Source organism: Neophocaena asiaeorientalis, unplaced genomic scaffold, assembly GCF_003031525.2.
Source record: "Neophocaena asiaeorientalis asiaeorientalis breed wild unplaced genomic scaffold, Neophocaena_asiaeorientalis_V1.1 scaffold30, whole genome shotgun sequence".
Taxonomy (NCBI): Eukaryota; Metazoa; Chordata; class Mammalia; order Artiodactyla; family Phocoenidae; genus Neophocaena; species Neophocaena asiaeorientalis.
Window position 1 is genome coordinate 11,065,333 of NW_020174923.1, and position 15,967 is coordinate 11,081,299.

At 47.1% G+C, this 15,967-nt stretch overlaps 1 protein-coding gene across 2 annotated transcripts in view; it reads left to right on the forward strand.

The window, feature by feature from the left end:
• Nucleotides 1-15,967, forward strand: part of RPTOR (regulatory associated protein of MTOR complex 1) — a 337,424-nt gene that overhangs the window by 132,544 nt on the left and 188,913 nt on the right. For both annotated transcript variants that reach the window (XM_024760891.1, XM_024760890.1), the window contains exon 4: nt 14,500-14,658. In XM_024760891.1, the coding sequence (XP_024616659.1) occupies nt 14,500-14,658 (159 nt within the window). The remainder of the gene's footprint in view (nt 1-14,499; nt 14,659-15,967) is intronic.

The following is a 15,967-nucleotide window of genomic DNA, read 5'->3' on the forward strand; positions in this document are numbered from 1 at the left end:
GCTCCTAGAGACACCACAGCAGGCCTCAGCTTGCACAATGGTCACTCAGTTATTTACTCACAGAAACCACACCACAGACTGCCTGGCCGGGGCAGCGGTCCCTGTGCCCCCATTGTCCTGTGTTCCCCAGGCCGTGCCGGCCTCTAATGAGCAGGATGGGGCACAGGCCTCCTCCCTGAGTCTAGCCTCCAGTGCAGGACTCTGAGTGCTTTTCTAATGCAGGCAGAGGAGATGATGTGTCCAGAGTGCTTTGTCAACCCCGTTAGAGGCATTGGCTGCACAAAACTGCGTTCGTGGGTCAGCTGGGGAATGTGACCCTCGGTGAAAAAATCAACACTTAATCGGAGACGAATTTCCTAGTTCAGAGTAAGCTGACTATATCTTACACCATTATTATACTTTCTTATTATGTAGAAAACACGAGAGGAGTTTCTGAGACATACCAATATCTGTGTTACGTTTATGAAACTTTTTTTTCCCCAGATGTGTTCATCTTTCAGATTATTGGTATGTATATCTTACCTGTGCTAAAAACACATTTAAGTTTTTCACATATCTGGATACCTTCTTTAAGTGTCTGGCCAAAATGCTTCATGTAAGCAAATTTTAATCAAAAATAGCCAATTCTGACATTAAGTTATGTGTCAAAACAATTCTAGGGCAGTTCCATTTTAATCATGGAAACATTTTAAAATGCTGTTTGTTTCTTTGTTTCTGTGGCTTATTCATTTGTTAATTTTAAAACTTTTTGTTGTGGGAAATTTCCACATCTCCCAATCATCTGTCTTCAGTAGTTACCAACTTTTTCCCAGTCCTCTTTGATCTATGCCACCACCCACTCCCCTTTCCCACCCACTCCCTTGGCTTATTTTGAAGCAAATCCCAGACATCATATAATTTCATCTGTAAATATTTCAGTGTATCTCAAAGGTAATTATGACTTTAAAAAACTACACACACACACACACACACACACACACAGTTTGTTTATTTGAATCAGGACATAAATAAGGTGAATACATTGTGATTGATTGATCTACCCTATTAATCCATAAAATTAATCTAAAAGTCAGTCCCCACCCCCACCCTGTTCCAATCATCCATCTCTCTGTTTCTTACTGTAATTTTTTGGTTGGAGAAACCAGGGGTTCCCTGGTGGCGCAGTGGTTGAGAGTCTGCCTGCCGATGCAGGGGACACAGGTTCGTGCCCCGGTCCGGGAAGATCCCACATGCCGTGGAGCGGCTGGGCCCATGAGCCATGGCCACTGAGCCTGCGCGTCCAGACCCTGTGCCCTGCAACAGGAGAGGCCACAACAGTGAGAGGCCCGCGTACCGCAAAAAAAAAAAAAAAAAAAAGGAGAAACCAGGTCATGTGCCTTATAGAATTCCTTGAGGTCTGGATTTTGCAGATCCTTCCCTCACCCCCCAGGTTTGACCAGATTCCTCCAATTGGAGGGGGTGTTTGGGGGCACAACATTCCATAGGTGGTAATGTGTACTTCCTTTAGGATGTGTATAATGATTGGTTGTCTTCTCTCTGTGAAGTTAGCAGCCATTGATGATCAGTACCTGGATCCATCCGTTAGAGGTTGTAAAAAGGTTGTGCTATAATTCTATTATTCCTCTTTGTCTGTTAACTGGTATATCTCTATAAAGAGAAACTTCCTCTCATCTGTTATTTGGGTATCTTGAGATATAGTTCATATAGGAAAGCCAATATGAATACTTATTTTCTTTTATTTACCTGATTGCAAAATAATGAGTGGACTTCTTCCAGTAGAAGGTAACCATTTAAACATATGAACAGTATATGCATATATAAATATATGTATATTTATACACATTTGTTGCCCTCTTTCTTGGATAAATGGTAGTATATTATACACATTTTTTTCCACCTTGCTTTTTTTCACTTTATTAGATTAGAATCAATGTGTCTTCATTAGAATCAAAGCTTCATTATTTTCCTGCAAAGCAGGCTTTCTTAAACCCAGCACTATTGACATTTTGATCCAGATAATTTACCTTTGTGGTGATAATGTCCCCACATGCTGTGAGGTTAGTTGTAGGATGTTTAGCAGCTTCCCTGGCATTTACCTATCAGATGCCAGTAGAACTACCCCTCCCACCCTCCATTGTGCCAACCAAGCCTATCTCCAGACCAAATGTTCCCCAGGGGACAGAATTGCTCCCTGATAAGAACAGCATTTCTCACGACCACTGAGGGGAGATTCTTAGGATGTCTGCAGAGACCATATGAGCCCTTTATTTCAGAAGTGGATTCAGACCCCGTCTAGAAGATATAGCTTCTATTTTTAGACTTTGAATACTAAACCAGCTCTTCTAGTTCTCTCCTGCCTCTTTTGCAAATTAAGGGAGGAAGGAAAGAAGAATTGTTATTGAATAATACATAAAGGAAAGAGAGGCAGTGATGTTACAAATTTCATGTGAAACTGTTCTTATTGGGAAGATATGTGTTGAAAACACGAGGAGTTACTTTGACCTTGTATGGTAGCCCTTCAATGCTAGTGTTCACCATTTCTTACATGCTTTGCTGGCCCTGAGAGCTCCTGTTGTGCCGTGACCTGGGCACTACAGGCACAGCTGCTCTCTTTCCACGCAGGGTGGAAGTCAGGTTGTACTGTTGGGTAAGCGGAAAGAAGCCAGGGCATTTTGCCACGGGGCGATGAAATTACCCAAACTAGTAGTCTAGAAAACATCCCGTGGAGCAGATGAGCCCGAACCTGGAAGGTGGACTCCTTCAACGTTGAGTGTGGAGGCTGGGGCCCTGCTCAGAGGTCACCAGCGTCCTCCGGAGCTGCCTCGGAGCCAGCAGCACATCCCGTCCTATCACCCCCAGATTTCTGAGGCTCCATGCCGAAATCAGACTAACCCCTACAGAGAGGATCATCTTGAACATTAAAAGAAATCTAATAAGAAGTAAGAAATTTCTTTGTAAAGTAAGTACATTGCGTTAGCAAGAATGCCTCTATGGCAATTGAAGATTTGAGTTTGTAGCCATAGACCAGTTGGAGATAGACTCTGACAGTTCGACCCTCCCGTTGGCTCCTGGGCCCTGGCACAGCCCTATTTGGGGCTTGACTCAGAGTGAACTCTGGTGGTAGGAGGTATAAGGCAGGGACATCTTCCCATGAGTCAATTTGGTGGCTGTTTCTTTGAATGAATTCCAGCTTGATTTGCGGTGGTGGGCACACCCCAGCAGACTGCTTGTGCTTGCCTGGTTTGGCAACCATTTAACAACACCTATTTCCTCCTCACACTGCCAGGTAGTTATTCCCTTGTTCATTTTGTTACTGTTGAAGATAACATATATGAGCTGTTTCCAGAAGTTCTCTGCAACTGTGGCAGTGGCTCAGAGCACGATTGCAGGTCTGGAATGCCCATATTCCTGTGTCCACTGAATGTTCTGGTCCTAGTGACTGGGGTCCAGTCTCCCCTCTCCCACTCCCTCTGTCTCCTGCATACAACTTATTACAGTTTGAATGTTCTCCTTCTCTGCTCACCAGGCAGGTTAATAAATATTGAGTGTTCCAGGTCACTAGCAGTTATTGATCTTGCTTGGAGGTAGTCCAACATTAATGTCAGGAGGGAGTGGGTTTTTTCAGTGTTGATGTGGAATTGTTTGGAAAAATCAGTAGCATTGAGTGACTTAGGCTATTCTAAGTCTCCTAAGCAGTTCTCAGCTTTGCTGCTCAGTCAAGGCAGGTGCTCAAGGTATCAGCCCCTCTTGAGAGGAAGGGCTTTCTGTTAGTGTGGTGTCAGAGCCCAGAGGTCATATTGAAGCAAGAAGGGATGCCAGCACTTGAGGATGGTCAGAGATGGTCCTTCTGTCTTTCTACTCCCTGCTTGTCCCCAGTTTGCAACAACACAAGAAAGCTCACCATTAGTCTCCGGGTCTCCATGGATGTCCTCAGGCTGCCTGGCTTTGAAATGGGCCCTGCCACACACCCGCTGTGTGACCTTGTGGTAGTTACTGTACCTCTCTGTGCCTCCACTCCCTATCTGAAAGACAGGGACAATGACAACGCCTACTTTGCATGGTGGTTGTGAAGGTCAGGTGGCTGGCACATCAAAAGTGCAGTGTGGGCGCCAGTCTCCATCCTCGTCCTCCCTTCAGTTTAATGACACATACTTTCTCACGTGGTCCCCACAGCCTAAGCAGTAGTCAGGGGCAGTAGTATTTGGCAACCATTTAACAACACCTATTTCCTCCTCACACTGCCAGGTAGTTATTCCCTTGTTCATTTTGTTACTGTTGAAGATAACATATATGAGCTGTTTCCAGAAGTTTTACAAAGGAGGAAATGGAGGTTGGGTTTGGTTCGTGAGCTTTCCCAGGTTGAATGGCTGGTAAATCACTTTTCTGGGGCTGAACCCAAGCCCTCCATCTTGGGGACCCCAGTTCTTGTAGAGGGGAGGGACTCACCAGTGGGCACATCTGACTCCTGTGTGGCTCACCTCCAGTGTCGAGGGGGGAGGGACAGAGGCACAACGGAGACTGCACCCAAGGGGACTGAAGCCACCACAGAGCTGTCATGGATACGGAGGGAGTAGAGGGGAGGTGGCCAGGAGGACTCCTGAACTTCCTGGGGGGGCTTTACTGAAACTTGGTTTGCTTGCAGCCTGTCTCTCCCTGGAGGTGTGATACAGCATTGACGGCCAGCGGCATTACTGTCAGCCCCGGAAATGGACTGGAACTTGCTTTTAGGGTGGGCCGCAGTGAGGCGGTTCATTCACTTCTTAACCCAGTCAGAGCCTCCTTTGAGACACCACTGCCCTTGGCACGTCTTGGCGGGGGCATGGGCGCTGGGGTACCTGAAAATGTTTGTGTCTGCTGCTCAGCTAGCACTGTGAGGTAGGTGGAGCAGATCGCTAGAACAGTCTGTGCTGGAGCCTTGAAGACTGTGAGTCAAGAGGAGGGATTCTTAGAAGACAGAAAATAAATTACTACTTAATGGTCAAAGGGGGGCCCTGGATTGTTGAAGCAAACATGAATCTAAGTCAGGTCAGATCTCTCTGCAGACCACATGTCGTGAGCCTCTTACTGTAGTGATGACCCAGGCAGGTGGAATGGCCCTTATCTGTCAGCCACTCTCAGAGCCAAGGTCCTCCTAAGAGGTCAGTATTGTGGCTTATGCATTCTATCTCTGAATGTGCCCTAAAATTCCAAAATAATATGAAAAGGTTGGAACCAATTGGAAAGTGATCAGAAAATTCTGTGTTTCTAGACTTCTTCTAAGGGTCACCCCCTTTATTTCTGAAAAACAAGTAAACTCAGTTCTACCTGTGCTGAGTGACCAGACTCAGGCTGCACAGGTGCAAATGCAGAGCATGAAAGCCAAGGTGAGGCCTGCAGGCCGGCCAGCCCGGGTGGGGTGTGGGCCCTGCTTCTGCTCTGCAGAAGGGCTCTGGGCTCCCTTCTTCTTTGGTGAGATGGTTTGGATTTGTTCAAGATCCAAATTTCGGTGATGAGTTTGGGAAGGATCTGGTTATATTTTAGATGAAAACTGCAACTGTTTCTATAGGTGTGACGCTGAGAGCCAGCGCAGTGTCTGTGAGTTCCTTTTGGGCCGAGTAGATTCTTGGGCAGGTTTATAGACTGAACACCTGTTTATAGGAGGCTCCTGCCTCCTATTTATACTTCAAGGACTCAAGTGTTCCATTGCAGCTTATAAGATAAGCAGTAGTTGTTTTTTGTTTGTTCTTTAATTAAGAGATTTGGGGAAGGGGAACAGTGTTATAATGATAACACTGGGAAAAAATTATACAAGATAGTATCTTACTATGAAATAGTGAAAACATTTTTTTAAATTAATTAATTTATTTATTGGCTGTGTTGGGTCTTCGTTGCTGCATGCGGGCTTTCTCTAGTTGTGGCAAGTGGGGACTACTCTTCGTTGCGCTGCACGGGCTTCTCATTGTGGTGGCTTCTCTTGTTGCAGAGCACAGGCTCTAGGTGCGCGAGCTTCAGTAGTTGTGGCACGTGGTCTCAGTAGTTGTGGCTCGCGGGGTCTAGAGCACAGGCTCAGTAGCTGTGGTGCACGTGCTTAGTTGCTCGGCGGCATGTGGGATCTTCCCAGCCCAGGGCTCGAACCCGTGTCCCCTGCATTGGCAGGCAGATTCTTAACCACTGTGCCACCAGGGAAGTCCCTAGTGAAAACATTTAAACAGAAAATAGAACTTGCAAATGGACTGGACAGCGTGTTTGTGCTACACAACACTTCGCCCTGTGTCCTTCCTAACAACAGAGTAGCTCTGAGGTCTGTGTGAAAGGGCACAGCTTGCTCAGGACCCCTGGAAATGACACGGTGGCTGAGCGGAGGGCTGTGAGGGTGGTGCAGCCGAGGTGGCTGTGCTGTGCTCAGGCATGGTGATGCTGTCTTGGGAGCAGCAGACACCCCCATTGAGGACTTGGTTTTAGAGGGCAGGTGGCCTGATTGCTGTGTGTTTGAGAGGGAAGTCTGTGACCAAATGGAGAGACTTGGAGATGATGGTCTGGAGGCCTGGGGATAGTTGGGGCATATTTGACCCCCTGATAAAGGCAGAGGTGGTACAGCCACGTGTTAGGTCCACTGAACAAGTTCTCGATGAAGGGGAGGTGAGAAGGAGAGCAGCACAAAGGACAGGCCTGGGGAGTGTGGTCTGGGTGACTCAGTATAGGCTGATGCCAGTGATTATGGTAGGGAGCCCAGAGGGTGGGCATGTGTGGAGCATGACGAGGAATTCGGCCATGGATTTGTTCAGAGGTGCCGTCCAGGAGGCGCGTGTAGTGTGAGAAAAGAAGGGAAGCTGAGTCATGGCCACATATGAGGATTAATGGAGGAGGATGGACCAGGGAAGAGGTGAGAGACAGCAGTCAGAGCAGTCTGAGGGAGGAGGAGAGGGGCGGACAAAGGGGAAGGAAGAGGAGGAGAGAGGGGTGGAGAAGGAGGAGGAGAAAGAGGGGGAGAGGGGAGGACAGAGGGAAGATGAGAGGAAGGGAGGGGGCGAGGTGACGATGGTGATGGTAGTGATGGTATCTGTCTTGGCGGTGATGAAAATGATGACGGTAGTGGTGATGGTGATGATGACAACGATGGTGTTGGTGGTAGTGATGGCAGCAGCTTGGCCTAGATAGTGATAGCGGGGATGCGAAGGGCTATAGCAACAATAAGTGTTTTGTGAGGGATGGTGGCGTAAAGCTCCTGAACTTCCAGGGGCCTGAAGCTTTCTTACATGGGACCACCACCTAAGACAGGTGTCCTTTGAGCAGACCTGACCTTCCTCCTCCTACCCAGCAGTTCCCTGGAAGCCCTTGCTTCCTACTTGGGAAGGAGAAGGATGGGGTGAAATGTTTGCAAGACCCCAGACCAAAGGCAGAATTGGCCCAAAGTCTAACATTATGTTTTTTCCTCCTGGACAGTTCTGAGAAAATCTCTCAGGCATCTCTGTTTCTTGGATCTGAACTTGAGGTGTTGCTCATTGCCATAGAAGGATGGAAATAGCATTATTCATACTCACATTCCTAGTTGAGTAATGTGCAGTAATCTTTACTAGAAACCCCAAAGAAGCACAGGCAGTGCCGCTGCCGCAGCACAGGTTTCCTCGTTATGGGATTCTGTCATGAGAAGACCCACCAAGCAGAGACCCCAGCTCCTCCCCCAGGCGCTGCCATTACTCTCCTGCAGCACAACAGCAGCGTTCTGTGTGGCTTCACCAGACCGAGAAGGGCCACCGCTGCCAACTGGGCCACATGGAGCAGAGCCCCTCTTGCCGCCACACCTTCTAACCTCTGGAATGTGCACAAGGAGGGGCCACATCCACAGGGAAGGCGGAGTCTGCAACGGCACTGCTTAGGCCTTATTAGCATGTAGAGTCAGCAGGAGACCATCCTGGAAGGAAATGAAACCTGGAGCCCCATTCCCTTTCATTAAGCCCAGGGCCAGTCTTCCTTTGACCCTTCGTCCCGTTGTTCATTCTTCTGTTTTCTTCCTCTCTCGCATCCCCCGAAACTTCCATGCTTGTTTTTTATTACATCTTGAGATTTGGACTTATAGTAGCAGTGCCCAGCACAAGAGGCAGTATTTTAGAGACTTGCGTTGCCATTCAGTACACCCAGCTACACTTGTCACAGGTCTCCCAAATGGTGAGATGCTTCCTGTGCCACGGCAGTCCCTCCAGCCACAAAGCCATTATCCCGGGCATTCTAGTTTTGAAACAAAACCTTAACATGGTGTGGTGACATTTAGTTTAGTGCTTCTCATTTCCACGCCCTTAAAAATATTAATTAATTCCCATAAAACCCCAGGAGGTTTATTATTAATATCTATAGTGCCTTTCATGCTGGTCCATTAATGTGTCCTTTCTGTGTGATAGGTAAGAAAATGAGGCTAAATCATTTTTTGCATCCCACAGGAATAGACCTTGATGGAGCCAAGGTCAGAAATAGCGAATCCCTAACTTTATTGACATCTCCGAGTAATGTCAGCCCCTTGACCTTGTGTGTGGTTTGGAAGAACAGCTCTCCTGTTTAGGACTAACCTCGGGGAACAGTGAATGGTCTTTCAGCGGAGCTGAGATTTCACAAATCCTAGCTGGACAGCAGTGCAGAGGGGTGGGCCTGAGGGAAGCTGGGCAGCAGCAGTGAAACGTGGGGCCCAGACAGAGCAGGAAGTACCGTCGCCTCGCGGGATAAGTGCCTCGCAGCACATGGGCACCCAGTGAGCCCTGCCAGCCTGGGAGATGCTGTGCGGCGCAGCTTGTTCATATCTTGGGGCGCTTTGTCTTTGAGTGACTTCTTCACAACTGTATGCCAGGTTTCCTTAGCCCCAGGAGCAAGAACTCCAGTCCGTGGGGCAGGTCACAAAATGAGGGGCTCCTCAATTTCTAGGGTTCAGCTTGTGGTCTTTGGTCATCTCCCTCCTCGCCGCCCTGCTCTCTGGCAGTTCTGCATGGTATTTTCTCCCGTGTCCCTGCAGCTTCTGACTTGAGAGGTCCTCTGACTCTGAAAATGGGTCCTTTGGGTGACGTGGCTTTTGTGTGAAAGGAGGGGGCCTCCGCCAGCTCCAGGCGGCATGGTGGGCACAGGCCTCCCAGAGGAGGGGTGGGAGGGTGCCTGTGTGTGACTCTGGTGCCCCTTGACCTCGGCCAAGCCAGGCCATGTACCCGAGGCAGTCCACTCTCCACCCTGCACGGGAGGCTGCAGGAGGCTCCTGCGGGACCAGCTCGTAAAGGCAGCTGCAGGGGCATCGGGCTCCCACACCACGGCCACTCTTATTCAGTAGAGTTGTTTTGAGTGATGACGAAGGGGGCACGCAAAGCGGGCTGTGCTGCTTACCAACAGTGATCACTGTTACACTTACTGATGGCGGGAAATTTCCAGAAGTAAGTATGGGCAGGGGGATAAACACATATACACTGAAGATTTATTTGCTGTTTTCTTCACGTTGTCTGATAAAACCGGCTGTGATTTGAAAGTTATTGATGATCAGTCAGTGCTTTCATACCCGCATAGCAGGAGAGGTGGGTGCAAGAGGGGTGGTTCCCCTCACCATTGCCTCCTGCCCTTACCTCACCAGGCACAGACCCTGCACTCTCTAGAAGTTCCCCACCACCCTACTGCTCCTGGTCATCACTGTGGCAGGGAAGAAAGGGCACATCCCCACACGGCTCTCCTGGGGTGCCCTCTGAATGCGTGGGAAGGAGGCCCCTTCCCTCATTTCTTCTAATGGAACCGTTTGATTTAAGTTGGTTTTCTCACACCTTTGTGGAAATGTTTTGGTTTGGGAGGGGAGCAGTTTCTGTCTCACGTACTGTTGTCCTAACCCTTGAGCCAGCCCCACATGCTCAGAGCTGGCCCCCCAGAGCCCCCTCGGAGGGGAGACAGCTCGAAAGCCATTAACCTCATTTGAACTGAGTTCCTTTCCAGTATGATTCCCTGTTACTGCTCTTGGTAGTAAATAAAAATGCTTTCATTTCTTTTGTGCTCACAGGGAAAATAAGTAACAAATTCAGAACTCCTTTTGGCACGCATTAAAATTATTTTGCGATTCAGCCTTTTCCTCTTTGCTGTTTTGCTGCTCCCTCTATGAGCCACCTGGAAGCCTTCCTGGGAGTAGGGAAAATACACGTCCGATATTTCCTAGCATCTCCCTCCACTCCAGCACAGCCCAGTGAGACTTGGTAATGCTTACACTCATACTTCCCTTCAGCCCTTGGGCCTTGTCATTGAAGCTCCTGGTGATAAAATGGTCTTCTGAATTCTTCTGGTTATTTCTACCTACCCAGCCAGGATGTCTTTTAAAAAACACATGTATCAAAAAAGCATAGGTATTTATTTTAATTTACATAAAGGCCCAGGTCAACGTGTCTACCAAGGTGGGATGTGATTTGCTGCCTAGTTTGGCCGTTCCAGCAGCTCTGATTCACAGAAAAATCTGAATTCTAGATTTATGCAGGTCATGTCACAGTGGCTGAGGGGTTTGGGCTGAAACAGTAGTTTACCTGGGTCCTATGCTCCGGCAGGTGTTTTGGGGCCGGGGACTCTCTGACTTTTCTCATTGTGCTGATGTGGATGTGGTTCTGGAACACATGTCCAAAGTCATGACATCTTAGTAAAAGGTTTCCTTCTTTGCCCCCAGAACTAGATTTTCATTTATCAACTACTCTCATCTAGTTTTATGGGATTAGCCAAAATTTAGTTGTGTAGAGCGTTAAGGCTCAGTGCCCTGTTTCTGTTTCACCCAGAGCACAAATAAGTAGTTTATTGATGATGAGTCAGGAATGTTTTCCTGCATCCTTTTTTTTTTGGTGGGGGGGTCACAGGATCTTAATTCCCTGACCAGGGATCAAACCTGGCCCCTGGCAGTGGAAGCTCGGAGTCCTAACCACTGGACTGCCAGGAAATTCCCTCCTCTATCCTTTTCTTAACTGTTTAATATGCAGAATTCCATGTAGCAAAGTAGAAGAATTATTGAACATCTAAGTACCCACCTCCTAGACACAACAGTTTTTACATATACACTTTCTAATTTTGTGCTGAAATTCACTTGTGTCACTTCAGGGTCAGATAGGATTCATCATTTTGGTTTGTTTCATTACAGATTATTGTAATCAGTGTCAGTAAAAGTTTGATAGTCACACAGCAACTGTTTGCTAATAACTGAGCATGTTGTGAGGCCATGGGAAGAATATAAAAACAGAGCTGGGTACTGAAAGGCACACATGAAACTATAATTCGTGTCTGCCCTCATGGGGTTTACAGTGTCCATGGAGCTCAGACAGCTTCACAGGAACATATGACAAAGAGTATAAGTTAGTTTAGAGACAGAAAAGATTATTCCTGCCAAAGGGGACCAAGAAGGAATTCTGCACAAGAGCTAGATGTTGAACTGGTGCTCCCAGAACATGTGGTTTAGGTGAGCCATCACAGGCTGAGATGCCCACCTGGCTGGAGGGAGCAGGTGACACGGCTGCCTCCCCAGGCCGGGCACAGGCTCCATGCCCCTGAGTGCCCCATGTCCTCAGCCCCCACTTCCACACAGACCCCGTCTCTCTTGGGGCCAGCCCTGCTCTGGTAGCATGGGTAATGCGCAGCCCCTCTGTCAGTGTCAGATTAATGCACATTGCCTCAATGAGAATGAATTTGAAAACATCACATTATGTGTTGGCTTTCTCTAGTCTCCTTTGTGACACAGTTTTATTTTACAAATAGCATTCTGGACCTTATGGAAGAAACACAGAGAGAGACCACTTTGCTGGACCCTAACCTGCCACCTCAGGGCAGGGTCCTAAAATTGTCCTGCAGTGGAATAGGGTTGCTATCCTTGTATTAGTTTACTTACAGTTGGAAAAAATTGGGGGAATCTGGAAGAACTTTGTTCTGAGTTTCATCATCCTGAAGCTTCTGTGTTTGTGCCCCCAACGCTCTCAGAACACACGATGCAGTATTTCACCAGGATTTTCTACTGTCAGAAATTGCATTATTAGCACGTATTTAATTAGGTGAAACCAAATGTCATATCTCAAACATGGAGGAACTAATGCTCTGCGAGGTGAGCCACATTTTCGTGTAGTTTCCTCCTGTGTAGCTCTTCATTTTCCTCTGAAAGGTCAGGACGCCTCTCTTTTTTTTTTTTTTTTTTTTTGGGGTATGCGAGCCTCTCACTGTTCTGGCCTCTCGCATTGCGGAGCACAGGCTCCGGACACGCAGGCTCAGCGGCCATGGCTCACGGGCCCAGCCGCTCCACGGCATGTGGGATCTTCCCAGACCGGGGCACGAACCCGTGTCCCCTGCATCGGCAGGCGGACTCTCAACCACTGCGCCACTAGGGAAGCCCCAGGACGCCTCTCTTAAACATAGGCCGCAGGTCATCCTCAGGCCTCTGTGTCTGCTTTCCATCTCTGCTCCCTCCACCTCCCTGCTCTTCTTTTGAAACAACTTCAGTGGATGCTTCCTGAGCAGCACCCATCACTGTGAGCTGAGCCCTGTGCCAGGTGGCAGGCCCACAGCGGGAGCCATGATGCTTCAAACATAGTTTCCTCGCCGTTTGTGTTTCTTGTTCTCACCACTGTTTTCTTCAAGTGATATCATGGCACTGGGTTGGGTTTTTTTGTTTTAAATTTAGCATTTTAAACAAAGTTTGAGAACTTTATCAACATAACAAACATGCACATTATGTTTTGAAAGTCAGAACATAATCCCTACCTAGAGGTAAACCCTTTTAGCTGTGTTTTTTTGGGCAGATATGCCCATATGTGTAGGCTGCTTTTTACTGATTTATCAACTTGGGGTGTTTTTATTGACTTCCTGGTTTGGCTTTAGTGCTTTTATACACATCACTTCCACGCGACCATCTAGTATGGTTATAAATTTACACTTTCAGTTCTTTTTTATTGGGAATTTACCATTGAAAGTTCTTTGAAAGCAAACAAAACGAAATGAATATAAAGTGGAGAGACTCTTCTGATGACCACGTGTACCCCTCACCCAGCCTCAGCGTCCTCACCACACTCTTGAAGTTTGCACAGTTTCTAATGAAATAAAATAAGTGTTCGTAACATTATGACTGTGTGAACACTGTTCTCCAAAAAGCCAGGAAACGTGTTTGGACCTAATTCTGGACTCTGTAGTAGTTCCCTGGCCTGCTGGTCTCTCTGGGCTTCGACCCTCACCTTTTACTTGGAGAGGCCCAGAGGAGGTTGGAGTGTCGGGGGGCAGGACCCCTCATAGCTCTCCTTTCAGTGTTTTCCTGGCTGTTCTGGCATATTTATTTTCCACGCGAACTTCAGTAGCCGCTTGTCAAGCTCCGCAAAATAGCTGCTTGTTATATTTATTGGGAACGTGTGAACTCTTAACTGGGAGAGAACTGATGTCTTAAGAATGTGGGTGCATCCTACCCAGGCAGGGAGCATCTCCCATTTGTTCAAGCCTCCTTCTGTTTTCCAGGAGAGTTTTACAAAATTTCCTTGTCAGGGTTTTGTATATTTCTTGTTAAGTTCAGTCTTCTTTGTTGCTTTAGAAGTGGGGGTTCCTTATGATTTTAACCATCTATGGTTTATGTATATATATATAAAGTCTGTTGATTTCTGTGTGTTTACTTTAGGTCCTGCTAATTCAGTGAATCCTTTATGTTCATCAGCAAGGGTCCAGGCAGGAGTAGTGGGAGGGGGTAAGCAGGGCGAATATGACTAAGCAAGAGAGGGGCAGTTTACTTCCTTACTTTGTTGTCTTTTTGAAACTGTTCTCCCTTGCTACTGTATATATTATAGCTTCCTGTGTTTAAGCAAATTCTCTTCCAGGTTCCAGACAGTTTTTCCAAACAGATTCAATGCTTCTAAGAAATACTTTTGATATCACAGGGATGCTACCTTTTACTAGTGTTACCATGTGACAGGCATTACTTATTAATCTCATGAGATCTTCACAGTAGTTCTCAATAAATATTTGTTGAGTAAATGAATGTTTACAACCACCCTGTGAAGTAGTCATCATCCCAGTTTATAGATAGAGAAATTTGAGGTCACTTGTGCAGGGTCCATTAAATGCAGACTTGGAGTAAAGGATGGAGTTGTTTTGTTTTGTTTTTTTAATTTATTAATTTATTTTTGGCTGCGTTGGGTCTTCGTTACTGTGCACAGGCTTTCTCTAGTTGCAGTGAGCAGGGCTACTCTTCGTTGCGGTGTGCGGGCTTCTCATTGTGGTGGCTTCTCTTGGTGTGGAATATGGGCTCTAGGCGTGTGGGCTTCAGTAGTTGTGGCATGTGGGCTCAGTAGTTGTGGCTCATGGCCTCTAGAGCACAGGCTCAGCAGTTGTGGCACATGGGCTTAGTTGCTCCGCAGCATGTGAGATCTTCCCGGACCAGGGCTCGAACCTGTGTCCCCTGCATTGGCAGGCGGATTCCTAACCACTGTGCCATCAGGGAAGCCCCAGGATGGAGTTTTAATTCTAGGTATTCCCATGAATCCATGATAAGTTTCTTAATTTTTTCTCCTGCAACAGGCGCGGTACAAGCAGAGCCTCGATCCAACTGTGGATGAAGTGAAGAAGCTTTGCACGTCTTTACGTCGAAATGCCAAGGAGGAGCGGGTCCTCTTCCACTACAATGGGCATGGGGTGCCCAGGCCCACTGTGAACGGCGAGATTTGGGTCTTCAACAAGGTGGGCATGCCATAAAAGGTTCCTGTGAACCGAATTCGTTTCTCTTTTTAAAAGAAAATCTGTAAGTTTTGCTGGTTGGCCACAGGTCCTATTCCCCTGTAGCTTCTGTGGAACCATTGATGGCTAATCCGTTTCCACAAACCCAAATGCAGGAAGATTGAATAGGGACTTGGGCCAGTTACCTGGTGGAAGTTTGGGGATTCTTTCTTTCTTTCTTTCTTTGGCCTTGCATGTGGGATCTTAGTTCCCTGACTAGGGGTTGAACCTGTGCCCCCTGCAGTAGAAGCGCGGAGTCTTAACCACTGGACTGCCAGGGAAGTCCTGGGGATCTTTTGTATTTCAGTGATAAAAGTTGAAAAATAATCAGGCACAGGGAGTTGTTTCTTTTGTGAAACATGTTAATGAAGTGGCTATCTAGGGAAGTCATGAGGTCTGGGGATCTTCCTTTGAGAATCACTCATGTTCCTAGAAGATAAAATGGTATAAGTATTCCAAAGAGCTAATACGAAGCAAGTCTGCAGACAGGGCTTCAGCTCTGCTCTCTCCAAGGTCAGTGTAGCCAGCCTCCTACAGCCCCTTAATCAAAAGACTGTAGATGAGGGACTTCCCTGGTGGTCCAGTGGCTAAGACTCCATGCTCCCAATGCAGGGGGCCCAGATTCAATCCCTGGTCAGGGAACTATCCCAGGTGCCGCAACTAAGAGTTCGCATGCCGCAACTAAGGATCCCGCATGCAGCAATGAAGATCCCTTGTGCTGCAGCTAAGACCTGGCAGAGCCAAATAAATAAATTTAAAAAAAAATTTTTTTTTTTTAAAAAGGGACTTCCCTGGTGGTCCAGTGGTTGGGACTCCATGCTCCCAGTGCAGGGGGCCCAGGTTCAATCCCTAGTCAGGGAACTAGATCCCACGTGCTGCGACTAAGAGCCCACATGCCACAACTGAAAGATCCCACACGCCACCACTAAGACGGGGCACAGCCAAATAAGTACATATATATATATTTTAAAGAAGCTACTGGAAAAAGAGTGAAACGTGCATTTGAAAAAGCGATAAATACATAAGCAGACATCCCTTCCTTTTCTATTACCCTTGATACATTTGGAGTTAAACTGAAGTTTGTTTCCTGCCCAGAAAACTAACTACACATGAAAAACATTATTTCTTTGGGGGGGAAAAAAAAGAGTTCCAAACTAATTTTCAAGAGAAATTTGTGAAACAAATTCATTCTGAGGTTGGAGATGGCCTCGACTGTAAAATCAAAATTAGCTTGTACTATTACTGATATATAACTGACACAATATATGACTTC